Here is a 22,223-nt window from a genome sequence, read left to right as displayed (position 1 = left end):
TAGCAGAAGAATTTGACTTATACTTTCGACTTAGAAAAACTCTATGAAGAGTCTGTTCACTTGACACTTATACGCATAGAAGTGCTTATACTAGCATTGCTTCGTCACTTATAAATTTGCTTATACTTATACATTCGGTTTGTTTCCGCTCTGAGAGTAGAAGATGCTTTTTGCTTATACTTTCGACTTATAAAATGTAGTGCTGTCTGAATTCTAATCTGGAGCATTAATCGAAAGTTATTTTTTAAATCTTTGGAAGTTTCTAATAAATTTTTTTGAAAACTTGCCTCCAGTTAAATTATATGTTGGACACCTGAGAAAGATATCGAATCCAGACCACTAGACCGATTAAATATAACATTTTAGTCCTAAGGACCCTACAGCGCACGTCGGAGGCCTTCGACGGATCGGTTGTGTACAGTACAAGAAAGTCGAGTTCTTGTCTTCTACTCTTCTGTATAAGTTAGGCCTCAGACCAGAGTAGGCGGTCATATGAATCGACTGTGGCTGTGTGGATTTTCTTCTACTAAACTTATACTTATATTGAGTCTACGAAAAAGTTTGTTTTCGAATAACAGTTGAGTATAAGGCAAAAACAAGTCTTTTGGATTCTCTGCACGAAATATATGTGTGTAAGTTTGCGGGGCACAAAAAACCGGCTCTGGTTGTAGTTGCTGTGTGTGTCCAATGCGACGCACCTGCAGCGACAAATAAAAAAGATGCCGACTTGAAGTACTCCGCCGAAGCTTGAAGTACATTTATCTTTATCAACACATGCGCTGCTCTCTCTCTCTCTTTCGCTCTCTGTTTCGACAGACTGTCTCTCTCTCGGCTCGCCTCCCGCTGCTGTTGGTTCTGCTGCTGCTGTTGCACGACATTCATGCCTCATGATGGTCTCGGTAGCATTATACGCTTTGTTTGTCGCTCGCTTGGAGGAAGTTTTAGTTCGGTTTTAGCTCTGATTCTGTGTGGACGGTCTGCCAAACGCACACGGGCTACGTTCAAAAATTGCGTCGCGTGGAGCCTAAAAATTTACACACAATCCCACACACACACACTCACACACACGCACGCTCACTCACACATTCATACAATCGCAAATACACGCGGCACTGTGGATTGGCAGCCGTGATAACAACGTCAAATTATTGAGTCTGCGCCCACAACAAAAAAAAAAATAAAATGAATTAAATAAATTATTGCAAAATTATAAAAAAAAATGTGTTAACAGTTGCGAATCTTAAAGATGTGCCCCACAAGGTGAATAAATAAATGAATGTCTTTTAGGCAAATTTAAAAGGCAAAGAAAGTTTTCCTCCTTCTTTTTGAGGACCATTTCGGTTCGGTGATATTCCTCATACTCCTCCTCGTCGTCGTCGCCGTCGTCGTCGTGGTTGCGTTTCGTCATTCAGTCGGACAGTTGGTCGGACGGTCGTTTTGGTCCTTCGGACGGGACACTGAAGGAAGGCGGCGGCACAGGCATGTCACATGTCCTACTGCTGGGCTTCTTTGTGTGCCGCCTGTGCCTTTGACATACGCGTCAAAGTAGCAACAAGGAGCCGGGTGCGTGCCACTACAATGCGGCTTTAAAAAAAGAATTTATGTATATGTATAACAAAGGGCAAAACTCCAAGAAGGATTGTCGAACGACAGCGTTCTATCCAAATTGAAAATTGTCGTGACGTAGTTAAAAGAAAGAAAGAAATAAATATATATAAGCAAAACGTTGCTAAAAGTGGTGGCTGAAAACAAATGTGGTGCATTAACCAACGACAACTGCAACTGCAACGGCAACAGCAACTGGCAGAGCAACAACTGCTGCTTCAATCTAAGAACAACTCTACAGCAACTCTAACTACATAATCAAGCTCAACAAAATGGCATTGAAAACTGAAATGACAGCAGAGGAACAACAGCAGCAGCAGCAACATACAACAAAAAGACGTCGACGGCGTTGCAGAGAACAGTGGATTAAAAATCATTTACAATTGCTATGCATAGGTAAGTCACAAAGGACTTTAAAGAAAACTTTGCGGTTATCCCAAACTTCCTTGCGGTTAATAGAAGAAAATGACCCAACCATTCATTTATCCGTTTTTCTTCATATATACAATTTACTTATATTTAATTAGCTTTATGGACACTGTGCGGTTAATGTGGCTTGCAAAGCCACAAGTCCATTATTAGAACGTTGACCAGGAATGGGTAGATTAATTAATAATTACATGGCTGTAAGGGCTCCAAACCGGACATACATATGCACATGTCGTCGTCGTCGGGCAACTTCCTCTCTGTCTCTCACCAAACTGGCTGGCTTGCATTGTCATTAACCAGGTTCTTATCTACAGATTGATAGGCATGTGTGTTGTGCTGCTTCCGCCCCTCTTCATACACCTTGCCCAAATTTGATTGCTCCATGACGACCATTCATACGAATTGGAAAAGCACAAACAACAATCAAATATAATTTACAAAATATGTTGAAACGCCCACGTTTTGTCTTCCTTTTTTTTTTGTGAATTGTGGGCGTTATGAGCTACTATTTACTCTACCAAAATCAAAACCAAAAAACGAGTGGTAAGCCCAATCAAGTGAGATTGGGGGGAACGCCCTCTAAATTGAAAGCTTTTTGATAACAAGCAGTTGGGGGTTAAAAAAAAATGGCATAAGACCTAATTAGTGAGGAAATAAAGCAAACGCTTACCTAGTAACCGCAGACTAAAAGACACAAACTAAATGGAAAATTTTTGGCGAACCTAAACAGAAGCATGTATTTGTCAGCAAAAAATAATCAAGGATCATAAGATGTCAACAAAACAAGACAGAAGGAGAAAGTAGAGGCAGCAGCAGCAGCCAAAGAACTAGGGCCAAAACAAGCACAAGGACAAAGCACAGAAAGAGAGCGAGACATACGCAGTAAAAGTTGCGTGGAGGTAGGCGGAATGGTTGAGGGCATAGAACTGACTACTATTATATGCCAGCAGCAAAAGTGTAGGACAAACATGGCGTAATAGATATATATATATAGAAATATACAGGGTAGTAGTAAGAGGGAGGAAAGAAAGCACTATATGGTAGGTAAAGCTTTGGTCCATAAAGAGTTTTTCGACTTGTCTCTGACAGCTGGCAAATGTGGCTGGTAGCAGAGTGGAACTGAAGTGCATTGACAATACGAGTGCTTGACCACTAGGCAGCAGCATTCGACAGGCAAAAGAAGAAGCCACCAACCACGCGACGTTTGCGACGACGACGCCATCAATACAAAGAAATGCCAGCGCCACTCGACCTACCATGGAGAAATCGAGAGAGAGGTAGAGAAAGAGAATTCTTCTTTTGCCAAGTGTTGAGCACACATACATAGATAGAGAAGTCAGCATAACCATCAGAGGTGCCATATCTTATAGATCGATTATCATCAACTGCTGCAGCTGAAAGTTGAAAGATTACTTTAGTCGCTCTCCCTCTCTTTTTCTTGCCATGATTTTCAGTGGGTTATATGTGGGCAGTTTAACTAACGCCTAAGCCAAGACACTATCTACTTGGCTACTTGTCTCTTTGGCATCAAAATCTATATTCATATATACATATATATATATGTTCATATACGCAGTAAAAACACCTTGAATTGATGCCCACACTCAGTTGCAAACACAAACACAAACAAAAAACACAAACAGTGACTTTAGCGTGGGTTAAACATGTCGCTTGAGAGTTTACGTAATTGTCAAAACCATAAGTTCAACCTGGCTTAAATTGTCTTGCGTCTCTTTAAATAGACGCCCCAAAAATAAAAGCAAGCAAAAAATCAAAGCAAGCAAAGTTTGTTAACGACTTCAAGACACACTCTCTAGGCAGAAGAACTTAAATTTATTATTTATATAAAAGTTATTTAAATTAAAAGCCAAATGCAAGCCATAATCCTATGACTTATTTAATTGGAGAAACTTGTTTTTATTAAATGTGTCTCAAATACATGCTTATTCGATTTAAACGAAATTCAATGGAGAAATAAATTGTAAATAAATCTCAGGTTCAGTTTTAAAATTGATTAAATGAAATACTTCTATAATCCTTGGTGTATAACTTTTGGGGTTGGATATCAAAAGTTGGAGCTAAAATATCTTTCTTACAATTAAAGAAGTAAATTTTTCTCCCTGCATATTTGAATTATAAAATATTTAAGTTTGTATATTATAATCAGAGGAAAGAGTAAGCATAATCTTCCGGAAAAAAAAACAAACAAAAATTTAATCTACTTATAAACAAAAAAGTTTTGCATACCAAAAATTGAATTGAATTTTCTGTATTTTTAAATTGGACAAAAATAAAAATAAAAAATAAATTCAAAAGGAATGAAATTCATTTGTTATTTGAAAATTAATATTGCTTTTAAATATTTGTGGCTTCAATTAAATGCAAAATCATCGTTTTTTTTTTTTTTTTGTATTATAGATTTTTGTCTATACATATTTGTCAAAATTTAAGAATACCTATATAAAAAATAATTGTGAAACTTTTTTGTGTGTTCAAAATTGTGTAAACGGTGTCAAATACTTTAAAAAAAACTTTATCAATCCAAATACCAGAAGGTTTTTCTTTATAAGTTTGATTTTGTTTACATTTATAGAGACAAGGATAGAGATAGAGAGATGGCTTAAACATATGGAATACAATACAAAACAACATCAGCTATTAATTAGGTTAATAAAAAAAAAAAACCTTTTTCAATATATTATATTAATTACATGGCCAATTTATATTTATTATGAACTATTCAAATATCTGTTTAATATTTATTATAAATTTCCTGGCCCTTGTTAAAGAATGGAAAAAACTATTATTTTTAGTTAGAGTAACAAATAGGCATTGGGCCAAGTTAAAGAGTAAGTGTTAAGAATTTACTAAAATTAAAATTAAAGACTATGAAGAAATTAAAAACTTTGATTTAAAGCATACATTTCTGTTTGCTTTGACCAGAATAACACAATGAAAAGCAAATGTAAATTTAGGTAGCTATTCAAACAAAATATGGGATTAAAATCAATTTACATCAATTAGGCTTTTTGATGATAAATTAAATATTCTAAAAACTAATATTAACTTTAGCTAAATCTAAACTTTTATCAAAATGTTGTTTACCTTGCCAATGGATTTCGGCGACTTTGGTAAAAACATTTTTTGGGTTTTTGCATTTTCTCTTCGTTTTTTGTTGTGGGTATACACACAGGGTATAAAAATAATGACAACAACTCATGCCAACACCACAGAAAGGTAGAGAGACAACAAGCAAAACCAATTTAAACAAATATACATATGTATGTATGTATATATAGGCACACATGTGTGTGTGTGTGTGTCTGTATGTGTGTGTATATAAATAAATCGACTGCACTTTCAACAGCATGTGGCAAAATAACGACGACAAACATCAAGCGAAAGGCAAAAAAAACATAATAAAAGGAGTGTGAGTAAAAGATGATGAAGGTTGTAGGAGAGCAAAAGAAATTCGAAGCAGAAATAGACTGAAGATGGAAGAGATGGTCTATGGTCTATGGTAAATTGAAGATGGGGGGTGTATTCCAACATGATGTTGGTGAAGGAAGGGAAGGGTGGGGAATGTATAGAAGTTGGTGCAGTTCGCATCCCATAGGCAAACAAACAAAAGTGCACTTGAAGTCGCCAACCAGTTGAACTCCTGCAGCGTTTGTCAAACGTAGCATGTGGTAATTGCTCCTACCTAGGCTCTGTTGCCCTCCCTCTTTTGTCTCTCTCTCTCTCTCTCTCACAAATTCTCTCTGTCTTTTGCCATTGCTCATCCCACACAGATTTATGAGTTTTCAACACATTTTCCATTAGATGGCCCCTTGCTATGGCTTCAAATATCAAACATTGGAAACGATTTCTTTGCCTTTATTTTTTTCCTTTTTTATTTGAGAAATTTCTATGTCATTTCCTGCCAAAAAAAAATAAAGAGAGAGAAGATGAAAAGGACCAAAAATCACACACACAAACAGTTTTGTAATTTTTAAAAAAAGTGAAACTGTTCATACTTTTGGCTTCTGTTCCTCATTTTCTCTCTGTGGTCTAGCTAATGAAATGAATTTCAATTATTAGAAAATATCTCTGGGAAAAATTGCTAGGCCTAAGGGATGTTATGAGGGGGGCTATTGCAGAGTGAAAGCTCAGGATATTAGCAATGTGCAGCCTGGCGTGATTCCTACGCAAAGAATATATTCCATGAAACTGCACAAATACAAACACAGAACAGGCCAGCCAGCAGCAAATTGTAGGGCAAAAGAGTGTGAGTGACTTTGATGAGAATTGATTTGGTTTTGTGTGTAGGAGATGCGTGATGGGGAGACGATGACGGTGTGGACAGTTTGGACAGATAGACCCTGCCACAAGAAGACAGCTGAGTGAATAAATAAAAAAGGCAAATCACAAGCCCTACTATAATATATATTAGATCTATCTGCCAAATGAGAAGGTCCAAAATCATCGTCATTATCATAGGATAGGGAATGGACAACCACCGCAGAACCAATAAATTATACAGTGTGCGCGCCTTCTGTTTTCTTTAAGAGGTAATTGAAAGCGTTTTCAAGGTACCCTGCCATGAACCCATGAATTCAATTTCATTTCACTATGGGGATATGAATGTCTTTATTTTGCGCTTGGTGGCTAATTTAAATTTATGAATTTTTAAACAGCTCAATATGAAAGGCGAGAGGGAGAGAGAAAGCGCGTACGTGAAGAAAGAGAGTGAGTGAGAAGGCGGGCACTTTTCCAAACCAAAATATCCGGCTCTTCCTTTTTCTTCGTCATCATCATTTTGCTCTCTCTTTCTCTTCATTTTCTTTGCTCCTTTCTGCCTCTTCGGCAACTTCCTTCCACGCACTTTCACTTTTCTTGAGTATTTAATCAAGTGTGAATAATTGCATCAATTCTGCTCAAAGGGAGTCGATTTCCTTTGTGTGTTGTGTGCGAGAAGAAGATATCGATATGTGCATAAGTGTATGACTCTGTGTGTTTGTGTGTGTGCTTGGGAAACCACATGAGCAGTCGGAGATGGAGAGGAGATATAGCACCTTCTATCAACACCACCCATCCATCCCATCTTACAGTTCTCAGTTTCATTTTACTTAGCCTTGTTCAAAATCAAAAACCCAAAAGGAAACTTTCTTTGCTTTTTTTCGTTTGCGCTTGTTAAATATTCTTCGAATTGAGTTGCATTACACAGGCACTTTAAATACATAAATACAGGGTGTGACAATGACTAACAAAGACTTATTTACTTACTTATTAAGACTAAAATATATTTTTATATGAATTCTCTTTTTAAAAAATTAAATTTAATTCTTCTTCAGTTATATATTTGACCCCTTTGATAACCTTTGCAATATTTAGAAGTCCATTTGAATATTTGATATTTTACCATTTAGATCAATTTGTTGTTTAAACTTAACATAAATGACAGGAAGTTTTCAACCTATGAGGAATTTACAGCAAACATTTCTATAAAAATCTATTAATCATCTCTTAAACAGTGTTGGAAAATCAATCGAAATCCACCTACCACCTTTTTTCTTGGTTTTTGTTTCAAAATAAAAGACACCATAAAAGATATTTCAATCATTCAGGAATTTAAGGCACACAATTCCATGAAACTGTTGTAAAGGGCTCCTTAAAATGCTTCGAAAAGTGTTGAAAATAGCAGACTGTAGTCAAAAGGGTCAAATTTAATTAAAAACTAGAAAAGTAAACGAGTTTAAGTTTTATTTCATAATGTCTCTCGTTTGATACAATTAATTGCCATGAAAATACTATATAAGTCTTGCTGCACCCTGTATATAGCGTATATGTACATACATATGTGCAAATGTGTACACTTTACCAAGGGCCAGGCCTTTTCAATAACTTGTTCTTGTTTATATTGTGATATTGAAAATTAATAATTGATCAAGGAGTGGCAGCAAGCAGCATCTTTTTCGTTTGCATTCAATTTTTTATGGCCATTTAATTGAGGTGGCAGCTGCCACTCTTGCCACTTGCTACTAGCAACTCACAAATGGCAACTGGTTGCCAACTGTTGGGAAAGAGTTGATCTGACTACCTAATATCAGGGTCATTATTGTCGCGTGTCAAACCAGTTCGACAGGTGCAATTATTATCCTTGCAGGATCGTTCCTTCTTAATCTGTTCGCTACATGACTTTTAGGCTACGTGATGGAGAGCATCACTTTTATAGCAGCTGAGCGAGCAGCTTATCGCTTCGCATCGTGTGAACTTTTCGCGGTCTGTCCACGCTGTTGCATGCTTCAGTAAGCTCACGACGCCCCCCTCACCTCCTCACCGCACAGTTTCCCGACATTTTAGCGTGTGAGTCACTTGTACACCTTTTTTGGGGGTGGGGGGCTCTCTGGGTGCTGTCCACTTGACGTGTGGTTCCGCTTCGCCAACGTCGTGTGGAAATCTGTGACGCGGCGGCATTTGGCTTGGTCTGGGAAAACTTTAACGACTTCAGTTCACTTTTTTTGGTTTCTTCTGTTTTTGTTTTATTTTTTTAATTGCGACAGAGAAAAATTCGTTTTTCTCTCAATTGTATTGTCTGGGAACAGATCCAGTTTCATACGCAGACATGCTTCATTGGATAGCCTCCTCCTCTTACTTCGACATCGACTACTTCTCCTCCTCCCTTGGAGTTGGCGTCTCTCATTGTCATTCGATTGCGCAAACATTATTTTACCCAGCAAAGAAAGCATTTTTGCATTGCCATCTCAAAAGTGCTTCTCGTCCTCTTTCTTCTGCTGATGCTGCCTGGTGGTGGTATTGCTGTTGCTGCTGCTGCTGCTGCTGGTGGTGGTGGTAACTTGAGTGCGGCTTTAACCCTTTGCATACCAGCAGCATTGGTTGGCATTCTCGCGTCTTATTGTTCCCCTGTCGCCTGCATTGTCAACTTGCTTGCTCTATCCTACCTCACACCTTACCACCTACGTCTCCCCCTTCCTTTCCATTCTCCTCATCCTGCTCTCTTAGGCATCCTTAGTAATTTGGGCAAACAATGCGAGTGTGTGTACGCGTTCGCAGTTCAAACGGCAATTAAGCCAAACAATAAGCTGACAAACACTTGGCAGAGCCACCACAAGCCATACTCAAACCAGGACTTACACACACTCCCTCTTTCTCTCTCTATATCACACCCCGCCCCCGCTTCTTTCTCTGTCTAATTTGGCAGCCTCAGGGGGCGTGTGTGTGTGTGTTTCTCAAAGAACTGAGCAAAATTTGCTCGTTAAGAACATAATTTGGAAAATTGTTAAGTCTGTCTGAGCCATAATATGAAAATATTCCAAAAATTTAACATACAAAATGGACCATAAAATGGATGACAACACAACATTTTTGACAATTTACTTTAATAATTCCTAAATTGTTTTCTTTTTGTTTTTTGGCTAAATTTTCCCAACAATATTGTTAAATTATACAACTTTAATGGATTGCTCCTACGACTAGCGTATAATCCTTATGAAATTAACAATATAGGGCCATTCAAAAGCAAATGCATTTGATGTCGATAGCAAGTTGAGTAAGCAAATTGACTTGGAATTCAGTGAAGCGTGAATTAAAGCAAATTCATTAAGGGAGAACATAACTTATTAGGTCATGTATTTACCATTTAGTTGAGCCAACTACATATACGCATAATAAGTGTAATATGCTGTAATATATATGTATGTATTTACTTACCTAAATGCTGTGAATGATGTTAAGTCTAGACTCTCTCATGTGGCAAATTCTAGTGTTGTAATATTAAAAATTAAATTGTTGAATAATTATTCCTGAAAAAGAAAATGAGTCGGGCCTAATCTAAACGTTTACTTTAGTCTATTTAGTTTAGTTAACTTTGTTGTCTAATCAATGAATTAATGTGTTCTAATATTGACTTTAACATTTACAAGCAATCAAAGAAAATTTACCCGGAAAATTGTATAATGTGTTTGCAAAGAGTTAAAGATTAAAGATTCTTTTGATTGCGATACGATTGTTTTAAAACTCCAAAATGGTTACAATTGTACTCTTAATCGATTTGACGATTTTTGTAGTAAGATACTTGTTTCCCTCTGGTCGTATTGTAAGAAAATCATTTACTCTAATTAGTTCTCATAAGCTAAAAACCCCTTTTAGATCAAAAAAATTCTCATCAAAATCGTCAAAATATCTTTCAAAAGTATTTTAGTCTTTTTCATTTGGTAATTTGTTATTCTATTGTTCTATTGTTTTGACTATTGTTGGCCATTTGCGAATAAGACATGCTTATGGTTTTGTTGGAACAGACTCCTTGATTTAAACTAAACTTTATTCTATCTTGATTTTTAAGCTTTAAAGTTCATTTGCAGCAGATAGATAGATAGATAGATAGATGTATAAGGAGAAAGAGAGATAAAGTGCTTCAAACTTTCAAACGACACACCCCATCATCTGCACATATAATTTTTGTGATCTCCATAGCCCAGTTGCATAGTTTTCAAATTTTTCCCCTTACACATTGTGTATGTGTGTGTGTGTGGCAACTGTGGCATACTTGATTTTTGTACTCTCCACCACTTTCTCTGATGTCTAAACGAGGGGGGCTGGGGAGTTTGAGGAAGATATAAAAAGTGCCAACTAGGATGAAGAGGAGCAGCAAGCTAGCAAGCTCTGTGACAGTAGTAATAGAAGGTAGAAAATAAAGTAAAATCCATGCGCCAAGTGTATGAATAATCGAGAATGAAATTTTGCGTCTGTAAACGGCAGTGGCAGCTATTCTAATGGATGGCACATAGGATGCCTAAAAACGATAGGGAAACAGCAGGAGATGGTACAGAAGCAGGAGGGGCAGCAGGGAGCAGGGAAAGGGACAAGCAGACATTCTTGAGAGCAACTCCAATTTCAGTGTGTTCTGTGCGTTTTGGGTAAAGCCACCGCCCACACGCACCACTTTCACTTGGGCCGGAAATTTGCTGCATCAGCGTATAGGAATTTTTGGTTTATGGTAAGGAAATATTCTGATGGTGGGGCGACTGCTAGAGGATGACTACCTCAAGGCTGACCCTCCACACACATTCATGTTTATACATATATATTAGCCATGTGAGTTTATTTTGGTTTAGATATTTGGGTTTTGCCTTCATCGTCCTGTGTGTTTGTGTATGTGTGTGAGGCTTTCAAATATGAAATTTATTCAAGTCACTCTGGTTTAATGTTTGGAAATGGACAGCAAATAACTTTGAAAGCGTTTGCAATAACAACAACCAACCGACAACTTACACACACACACACACAGAGTAGCAAAATCAGGCAACCGTCTGTTGTAGTTTTCTCCAGAGATAGAGAGAGACAGAAAGAGGGGTGGACTTAAAGTTTTTCGTTTTAATAATGATTATGATGATGATGATTTCTTCTATACTCCAGAATCCTTTTTATTCTTCTCTTTCTTTCTATTTTTTTTTTTTGCTTTTGCCATTTTCGCCTCAATTTCGTTTTTACTGAAATGATTTTTTAAACATAATATTACAAAAAGCCATCAACAGCGGCGAAAAAGGAAATCTTCTTTCCTTCTAACCCCAAACCTATATCCATTCGCCCGCCGCATTGCCAATTATCCATTTTCCAATATCTTGAGCCTAACATTTGGAGTGTATTCGGGTGGAGAGGAGGAGGATGGGAAAATCGGGGCCCGGTTGCCGCCCATTGGAGACATTGGCGCATAAATTGATTGGATGATGTCGCTTTTTATGTCGTTTTTCTCAGAAAATTCCTTTTCATAGGCAGGAGGAGAGAGCATGTGTTATAAATAAATCAAGCATACACTCCCCCCTTGGCTTGAGCAATCTTTTAGATGGCTCTTCTTGTATTTTTTTTTTTTTTTTTTTGAATTCAGCTTTAGAGATTGGAATTGGCATTTAATTCGAATTGCTTCTCCAATTGGGAATTCGTCGGGGTCACCACTTTATATATTTTTTTTTGTTTCTGTTCTTACTGATTTTGCTGACTGTACTCGAGGAAATTATTGTTTGTATTGTTTTTCATGTGTCGACACGCACGCAGCGTGTTGTGTAAGCAAAAGAAACACACACACAATGGCCAAAACACTTTCCCACCTCGTCTACCGCAAAAACCACAAATCGTTGACTCCCGACTGACTACTGCGACTTCTCAACCTGCTCCTCCTGCTTCATCGTCTTTTACCCTTTTCTTGGATTTCTTTTTTTTCTTCTGCCTAGCTAATTGCGGTGCACCTACGCAACCTGTCAGTTGCAGTGTGAGAACTTTGTTGTTGGGGCAACAGGTAAACAATCATGATGACGATGACTGTGACCACTTGTCCACCATTTCCATCATTCGGTGCCCACTTCAAATCAGAAACTCTCACAGACGACAATTCGACAGCAGTCAGTGCAGCTGCTTCAACAAAAAAAAAAAAAAAAACGAAAAGTGCCCAAAAAACTTTTGCACTTGTCATGGCATAAAATTTGCAAAAAAAAAAAAAAAAAAAAAGGAAAAAGGGAGAAACCATCGAGTAAAATTTTCAATTTTTGCAGTCATGTCTAACCCAGATAAGGGATAGAAAGAGTAAAGTTAAGTCAAGACCAGGTCAAGTGGACACCGACCGCAAAATAGTTGTAGTTTTTGTAGTTAATTTATAAATGAAATTAGTTGGTTGCAGCAGCAGTAGCAGCATTATTAACAAGATTTACTTTCGGTTGCAGCTTGCCACTTGCCTGCCGCAGGTAAAAAGAAGGCCGCCTCAAGAGTCCTTTGCCACACACACACACAAAAAAGTTCAGGTGGCGCTGCGTCACTTTTTGGTCCTAACCAAGCCACCTACCTTTTCTCTATCTCTCTTTTCTCTCTTCTATGTTGTCTTCAATTTGCCTTCATTCTTGTCTTATTTCGCTCTTTTCGCAACTTTGCTTTAATAACGCTCGTGTTGATGATGTTAATAATGCTGTTGGTGATTACCATTTTATGCTCCTCCTGCTCCTGTTGATACTACTTTTTCTTCTTTGCCGCAACATTGTTTAATGCTGATGAAGCTAATGCCAGGACCTGTGGTGCAACAGCAGCAGCATCAAAATCAGAAGCTAGAGCAAGAGTTTTAAGTTGTAAGTAATTGCAATCTGTTGGTACGCTCCTTTATTCACCTTTTTTTTCTACGTGGTTTTTGTAACTCCATTGCCAATCGAGTTCCATAGTATTTTGAAAGATCTTAAGAAAGTATTTATAGGTGGACGGGGTCCTAAAGGGACATATGTCACTAAATATTCTGGGAGTTCACTGAAAATCTTTCCTTAACAGCTTTTTCCACAGACATAAAATTTGATTATTATTAAATTCAAATTTATTTACATCCATTTACATTCCAATATAATTGAGTCCTACTTATAAAGTCTTGAACACATAAATTGCAATAATTTTCCTATTTGTATAGAAGGTTAAACAGTTTTGATAAAATCATCTTAAGATGCACCGGTTGGACTTTAAATTAGGCACTGAGAGACATGAACACAAGAAGCAATGCCAAGAGAAACGACTGAGCGAGCATGTCCTGTCAATGTCATTAACAGTGGAGAGCCCGTTTGCTTATGCTTTTGCAACTTGTGCCAGTATAACCAGTGGTGCCACGCCCCCTTGTATAGAACTAACCTACGAACAGCTACTCTAGCAACGCAAATGCAAATTCAATTACGAGTCTTCTCACATTTGCTTATTCTTGGGATTGGGCTTGCAATAGGGAAAAAGGATAGGAGGTTGGGTTTTAGGGAGGAGGATGAGTTTGGATTGGGATTGGGCTAACAGCCAGTGCACATCTCTGACGCAATGATCAGAGGTTTTTGAATATGTCTCTTGGCTAAGAATTGGGCAGACCCACAGAGAAAAAGAGAGAGAGTGAGGGGACAATATTTATACATACATATTTTGCATTCTTTTGCCATTTTTGTTATTTTTTTATATATATTTTTTTTTTTTTTTTTTTTTTTTGACGGGGGGCCACTTGCACGTGCCTTGCTATGGAATAGAGTGAGAGAGACATGAACCATGGAACCATGCACCATTAGAACGGAAATGTCGCTCCACTATTGTTATATCGTACTATTTGAACAAAATGCCGCCAACTGCAGCAATATTTTATAACGAATTCGCAAATGCAAATGCAAAGCACGTTGCCCTGACAAGGGGGCGTGGCCCTGCCTCAAGCAACATAGCAACATGACAAGAGAGAAGAGAAGAGAGGGGTGTAGAGGGGTCTTTGGAACGAAAGGTGGCAACCGGATGCTCGATTGACGGGTAGAGACTGCGACAATATGCTGAGCCAGGAGCTAATTTTGCCATCTTCTTTAGTTGGTTGTTTTTTTTTCTCCCTCTCCTCACATATTTTTGGATTTTTTTCAGTTTTTTTTTGGCAGCTTACAGTCAAAGATAAACGAGGATACACAGCAAAAAATTTTCCTCTTTTTTCATGATTCTGAAAAACTTGTGAGATAATACATATGTAGTTATTGGAAAAATATTTAAAATTTACAAATAAAAAAAATAAAATTAAGGGAAAATTTCATGTTAAAAGTTTATGGTCGACATTTTATTATGCCAAAGGTCCTTATTATCATTTCTACAACTTGATTTGGGCTGTTGGCGGTAGGAGGAACTTTACTTTTGAGCTTTTACTTCGACATTTATTTAAAAAAAGTCATAATTAAAAAATCCATTAGTTTGCTTAATAATAATCCCTTGGTCGTTTTTTCCGGCGTACATTCACTTTTTCCAATGACTGTAAGTGTAAAGAACGACAAGAGAAGATGAAAGAAACAAGATGAAGATGAAGGAAGATAAAGAAAAGCAAAGACAGGCAGGCAGGCAGCTGAAGGAAGGCATTCAGGAGGCATTGAGGCAGTCAGTGTGAAAATCATAATCGTCAAATTAATGGGCATGGGGAATTTTGCACAGGGCTTCCCAAATTGGTGCTTGTCCACAAGGGGACCCCAAAAAATTGTACGTGAGCATTTAAAGCAAATCGTATAAAACTTAAGTGCTATGCGAATCACATACACACATGTCAGGGTGTGTGAGAAAACGCACAGGTGTGTGGGTGTGCGTGTGTGTCCTGTGCCGTTTTTGGGCTATGGTTAATCCGAAGCAAATGTCTGCTTAATCAGCGCCAGGCGCTGACAGATAAACTGCCTCGTCACTCTTGACTCACTTTTTGTGGGGGGCCAGAAGCCGGTTGAGGCCATCAAATTTCCAGTCATAACAATAACACTGATAGTCCCGCTCGTAAAATAAACCCCCGACCCACCCAAAAAAAAAAAAAAAAAAACCCTTTCCTTATACTAACCATTCCTTACCATCTTATTTCTCGGGTTATATATGTATGTGTGTGTGTGTGAGGAAGTGTGACCGGGATTTGTGAATCCATGTGTGTGTGAGTGTGCGTGTGAATGTGTGTCTGTTGTTTTAGCCCCAGCTTGGAAAACAATCAAGTGAGCGCCGCTCGCGACACTAAAAACCACGCACAGAAATTCGACAATGGCACTTGACATCCAAACACAATGTAGGGCCGAGGGAGCAGAAGGATAACGGTCAAAAGGCGACGCCTAAAGCATTTAAATCCTTTTTGGCACTCTAGCTTGTTGCGCCGTTGTATATATATGTATATATATATCGTTCAGTTATATACATATGTGTATACATAAAGACAAGCCATATGACATATGAGATGAGTGCGTGATTCGTTTTTAGGGGGTAAAAGTCACGCATCATGAAAGTTGTAGAGGGAGTGGGGAAAAAGCCATAAAATAGGAATTTACTTTATTAAAATTTTTGCGCTCAACAAAATATGAGACAACAACAACTACAACAATGAAGACACCAGGCTAAAAAGCAAAAAAAAAAATAAATAAACAAGGTCAGAGGAGAGCGCCGAGTCGAGTTGAAAACAGTCAAATTTGTTGAAATTCTAGCCGAAAAACACCAAACCCTAACCACCTCCTTCTCACCAGTTCACTCCAGCCAACTCTTGCTCTTCATCCTTGTGAGAACGAGGTAAAAATTTACTCAACTATGAACTCGGAATATCTCCAACCCATTCCACTGCGCCTCTTTTTCCCCACAAGAAGCGCGTGTGTGTGTGAAATAGGCTCAAATTTGCGTTGTGGAAATGTATGTGTGTAAGAGTGGGAGAGACAGGAGGGCAAAAGGGCAGATGGGGTCTGCTGGATTGTTGTTTGTCTGTATTTGACAGGGGAGCAAAAATTTATATAAATTGACAGTAATGCCAACAACAATTTGCCTGGGTAAATTGCGCGACAACAACAAGAACTTTTCACATTCTTTTTGCCGAGAAAATAATGAAATCGTAAAGAGTTGACTACTCATACCAATACTAAAACCCATACCCATATCTTCTCCCTCTTTACATTACCATTTTTTTTTTGCCATATGCGTAGTGTTTAAAGGGTATATCGGCAATCCAGTGAATATCAGAAAAGTGGATGTGATTATTGAAGACAAACTATGACATACAATTTAGTAGTCAAAAAGCTCTTTTAACTATTTCACATCACTACTTAAAGTTATTCTCAAAACAATTCTAAGGTTATTCCTCGACCTCATATGTAATTTCGAAAGGAACTTTAAATATTTGACTAGGTTTTGACCCTTTAATGAAACTTAATCAAAATTATATGTTAGCTGGCTTGAGGTGAAAAAATCTCAATAATGTATTAAGTTTAATATTGAATTTTTTTGGGAAAATGGATTGAATAGAAAGTTAACAATTAAAAAGTAAGTTAGGCAAACAACATAATACTCATTGTTTAAAAATAAACATCGTACATCGTATACAAAACATAAAAACAAAAATAACTGATACAGATTCATATATCAAGTATGGCTCAAAAACCAAAACCAAACATGCGTCCACACTCTCTGGAAAAGCTCTTAAGATTTTAACAACGGCGCAATATCAAGTCGCCATCGCTGTCCATGAAATATAAACATTAGAATAAGCATTTTTAAGAACAATTGTCGCCCCTTAGAGTCTAATAATTCATTTACATATACACACAAGACGTTTGTTAACAAAATCAGTTCATATTTTAAATACAACAGATGAAGATGGTGTTTTAGTTTGCGGTGCTGAAATCCTCTTCACTCATGATAAGACAATCAAATGCTACATATTTATGAATTACTAGATTTGATATAATTTATATATCCCAATCTCTAAAGAAACCGAAAAATTGTTCTTAATGAATATACATTTTGATTACCACAAGTTTCACATCGCTTTTTCTCCGAAAATCTTATGTTCGATAGTTTGAAATACGGATTTTTAAATTTATACGTTTCTTAGGTCTTGAAAAATCCCATCCACGCCCATGTCTTTATATGATGGGTTTCCCTCTGTCTCTTTCTTACTTTCTGTAAGTTTTTCGTTCCTCACTTGTCTTCTCTATTTTTACGCATTTAAAATTCATTTCTCTTCAAGTAGACATCATGTGTATGCAAATTTTGTTGGCCATATTAATCATGACGGTTAGTTTTAGTTTGTATTTTGCTTTTATCATTTTATTTCATTTTATATTGTTTTATTTTTTGTGTTTTTTTTTTTTTTTTTGCCGGTTTTATATTAGTTGTAGAGAAGAAGAGATATTTAAAAGTGCATTTCGGCCGCTTATAAATAAACAGGGAAATCCTCCTCCTAGAGCAAAAGGAAATTTATGAAAGCGCACGGAGACAGAATGGAACAGGACCAGAAGCAGGTCCAGGACGAGAACCAGCCAGCGGCACGGACTGAGTACTAAAACCATTCTGCAATGGCTCACACACAGAATCTCTCAGTCTATCTGACTGGTTGCCTGCCTGTCTCTGTTGGCCGCGTTAAATGCTTTTGTTGACTCTGGACGCTGCTCCAGGGCCCGTCCCTTACCCTCTACATCTCTCTCTCTCTCTCTCTCTCTCTTCCTCTCTGTCCACGTCCCCTTTATATACAATTTAATAGTTTCGGCGGCAAAAGAAATGAACTCCAGCTCTACGATTCTGACTATGATTCCCACCACTCTGGACTGCAGACTGCTGCAATGTATCTTGGGCAAACAGATGGGCCGCGAACCACGCCCACAATTGGCTTTTGTGGTACCGAGAGCGCGCAATGCTATTCCTTTTTTCTTATTTTTTTGTTTGTGCCCGGAAAATGTGTTTGCTTTTCATTAAAAAAAGAAGAAAAAGAGGAAAAAAGAAGAAACGTTTCAGTCGGCAAAAACGACAAACGAACAGACGGTTGGTCATACGGTCGAGTCAGTCGGATGAGGAGAAGTTTGGTCCATGGCTTAGCTTAGTGCCCAGAGTCCAGTGTTTTATTGCGGTCAGGATTTGCCCTGTCTTTCATTCGCATTGTCCATTGTCTTTTGCGTAAATACACATTTCATAATTCAGCCACGTTTTTAATAGAGAAACTCAAAATCCTTGGGATCTGTCGTCAAAGACAAAAATGAAGGGACAACAAAACACAAAGAAAATTTCGCCGCAAGGACAATTAATTAACTGCATCTCTCTGCACTGCTAAATGAAAAGGAACTTTCGCTCAATGTTCATTTCTTTCACATTTTTCATTATTGTTTTTTTTTTCTCTTGCAGTTGCCCTCTATCTATGGCCATGGTCATTGCCCTATGTTCGAGCCCAACAACAGAAATTCCGCACAACGCCGCATGATCTTCAAGTTCTGGAGGGTGCCGAGGCCATGATGCGTTGTGAAGTCACAAATTTGGCCGGCGCTGTTCAATGGACGAAAGATGGCTTTGCCTTGGGCTTTGAGGCGGTTATACCGGGATTTCCACGCTACTCCGTACTCGGAGATCGCAAACAGGGTGTCTACAATTTGCGCATTTCGAATGCCTCAATCAACGATGATGCCGAATATCAATGTCAAGTCGGTCCGGCGAGATTACAATCGGCTATCAGAGCGAATGCCAAACTGACTGTCATATGTAAGTAAACAAATATACATATGTATACACTTTGTCTCTGACTTTGACTTTTTTAAATTGAATTTCAAACTTATTTCATTCCAATTTTAACGAATGAAATTCATTTCAACATTTTTTTTCCGCTGTGCAAGCCTAAAATAATGCAAAAAAAATGAGTCGAAACCAATAGATTTCGATTCGATTGGTTATATTTGCTGTGCAACTCAATTTTCTTGTTGCTTGTTAAGAATATTAAGTGACATCATTAAAATTATACACTCAAGCTTAATATTAAAGATGAACAGAAAAATATTAGAGACTTTGGAAAGCGAAAGGTCTCCAATTCAAATCCGGCAATATCATGCGACCTGATTGCATCCAATTGTTCCTACTTTATTCACTTTAGCATTTTCGGGGACAACATTTTTGCTATTCGTTTTCATTTTCAGGTACCCATATGAAATGATTGAACTAGCTAATTATAAATGCCAATCGAAATCAAATTTCAGTTTAATGAAAACTCTCAATTTGCCTGCATGTGGATATTTCCTTTTTTTTTTTGTTGTCTCGGCAAACTCGACAAGAATTTTTTGATTAATTTGCATTGTTTGTTACTTTGATGGATGTATGTAAGCAATCGATCGACTGAATGCATTCTCTTTGCAGCAATTAATTTAAGTAATAAATAGAATACAACTACACACACACACACACACACACACACACACACACACACACACAGATAGAGAAATAGATATCAACACATATACACACATATACAGACACATAGAGAGTAACACCTACACATAGACAATTTGATACCCAAAGGCGTCACATTTTTGTTTCCTGCCTCATTGCACCTATAGAATTTTCATTTGTGAGTTGAAAATGCGGGCGTTGAACACCTTATGCCACACCCACTATCTGTCCCTCTTCTCCATTTCTCCCCCACCACTGTCCAACATCTCTGTCCCCCTCTCTCTGTCTATCTCCCCTTTGCCCATGTCTATGTAAGGCTGCTGCCAACATTTATTGTCAGCAATTTGCAAAACAGGAACAGCAACAATGCTGCCAACCGAGAAGCTGAGAGCTGAGTTGAATTTAGCGCAGTTTATTGCTCCAAGGAGTCAAGAAGAAAGAAGAAGGGAGCAGCAGTTAGACATGGGGGGGGGATATGTTACGGCGATGTTAAGGGAAAAGGAGAAGAGGTTGGGGTTGCGAAGAGCTGCAAGCATTTTCAAAGTGAAATGAAATGAATTTCTTTTTGTTTTCGGTTGTTGTATGTCGAGTAATCACTTTCTCTGTCAATGTATATATGTGTGTGTTTTCAGTGTGTGTGTATAGTCCTGTTGCTATCCTTCCTGTTGTTGTTGTTCTTGTTGCTGTGTTGTTGTAATCACTCAAGAAATTGCGCTACATTTGATGACAGCGATTTTCATTTCCTTTGCTTCGTTTGGCTGTTGCTGACTCCATTTTTTCCCCTATCTAGAAACAGTAAGAGAATCAGAGTCAGAGTCAGAGGCCCAAGGCTCACATACACAAACATACACACCCTACACCCTACACACACACATATGCGCATGCCTAATGACGTTTGTTTAGTTAATTACGCGCCATGAGCTGTGACAATGATGTGTGTGTGTGTGTAAGTATGTGTGTAAGGAAGATGGAACCTTAGAAAAACTCAACAAAAACGTTAGCAAAAAAATTTCAAGGATACTAAATTTGGGAGTGACGAAATGTATATACCCTTCCCTTTCACCATATTTCTTGACCATTACGTCTCGTAATGTTAAAAAAACAAACGAACAGTGGCAGGTAATCAGCTCCCAAATGTGAAAAGATATTTCAGTAGATGAAAAGATTCCAGACCAATCAAACCTTATAATGGGTGCTTCAAACGAGATTCAACGAGAAAACAAAGATGGAAAAATTTAATTTATAACTTTTTTTGGTACACATATTTCTTGTACATGTTGGCATTCCGATCTAAACCAAGTTTTTCAATGCCAGGCCTATTTTAAAAGGATTAAGCAAAGTATTTAAAGTTTCTTTCTAAAAACTATTCTGTGCCCATCTATCCCAAGTCAGCTCTGGCTCTATGATAGCATTCAATCATTTTGAAACCAATCACCGGCTGCCCCTCCAATTGCACATATCAGAAGCAATGATGATCAGGAAGATGTATGTATACAGTATATATCCAAATAAAGGTCACTGAGGTTACAAAAATTCTGTCGTCTTTAATATACCCTCTTAATGTAAACCTGTAGTGTATGCAGGGGGGCAAAAAAACAGAGAAAGAAAACTCTGTCAGTCTAAGCTCGTTATTTGGATGTTGTTGTTGTTCATGCTGCGGGAAAAGGTCGTCCGCCGGCGCCGCTTTTACCCCACCCACCTGCTAACATCTCACCCACTCGCTCCCTTGCCGCCTACCTTTCTAGCCCAGAGCGAAGAAATGTTTGTCATAATTGTAGGTACTTGTGTGAGTATCTATCTATCTTTCTTTCTTTCTTTTAGTCTTTCTTTTGCTCTCTCCATCCATCCATCCAGATCCCACTACCTACCTATCCTATCCCAATTGCTACCTCCTCACACCATAGTCGTTAGATTTGTCCTTGCCCGCTTGTCTTTGTTTTGTAATGGAATCTCTATGGCTCCCCCTTCCCATCATCTACTTACTGTTTCTCTCAGTTTCTCTCTTCACGTTTGAATGAATGACAGGCGTTCCTGGAATTTGGCCAGGACATGTGTGTGTTTGTATGTACATATGTAGGTATGTGCACATATTTGGTCCAGAGGGGCGTGAGAGACCGGGAGGCGGAGGTGTAGGGACTTTGGTTTGATGGGCACGTGCGACATTATTGCAGCAATTAGCTCAGGAAAATGTAGACAAATGCGTAATAATTCAATTAAGTTCGAGTTACATTTATTTGATTTATTTATTAAGGTAATTTTCCGATATATCTAGTTATCCTCTAACATTCCCAGCCTCTTCAATTCTCATCCTAAGCTGCTGCTACATTGATTCATTCCTCTGCTTTGCTTTGCCATTCTATTTATGTATGAATTGTATTGAATTATGTTTGTCCCATTGTCGGTCTTTGAAAGGAACGAGAAAAGCGCACAGGAAAATTAAAAAATGAAGCAAGTAAGTCGACTCGTCGACTTGGGTATACCATACACCTGGTGAAACAAATATTTCTTATTTCGAAGACCAA

The 22,223-nt window shown here is 38.0% G+C and overlaps 1 protein-coding gene across 1 annotated transcript in view; it reads left to right on the top strand.

Moving 5' to 3' along the window:
- The first annotated feature begins 950 nt into the window (after nucleotides 1–950).
- sns (sticks and stones) overlaps nucleotides 951–22,223 on the top strand; it is a 67,702-nt gene continuing 46,429 nt past the window's right edge. The window contains exons 1-2 of the mRNA XM_068291210.1: nucleotides 951–2,001; nucleotides 18,673–19,023. Of these exons, the coding sequence (XP_068147311.1) occupies nucleotides 1,878–2,001; nucleotides 18,673–19,023 (475 nt within the window). The 5' untranslated portion in view covers nucleotides 951–1,877. The remainder of the gene's footprint in view (nucleotides 2,002–18,672; nucleotides 19,024–22,223) is intronic.

Source organism: Drosophila tropicalis, unplaced genomic scaffold (assembly GCF_018151085.1).
Source record: "Drosophila tropicalis isolate 14030-0801.00 unplaced genomic scaffold, ASM1815108v1 contig_593, whole genome shotgun sequence".
Classification (NCBI taxonomy): domain Eukaryota; kingdom Metazoa; phylum Arthropoda; class Insecta; order Diptera; family Drosophilidae; genus Drosophila; species Drosophila tropicalis.
Note: the sequence above shows the minus strand (reverse complement) of the source record. Positions and strands in the feature narration are given on the sequence as shown.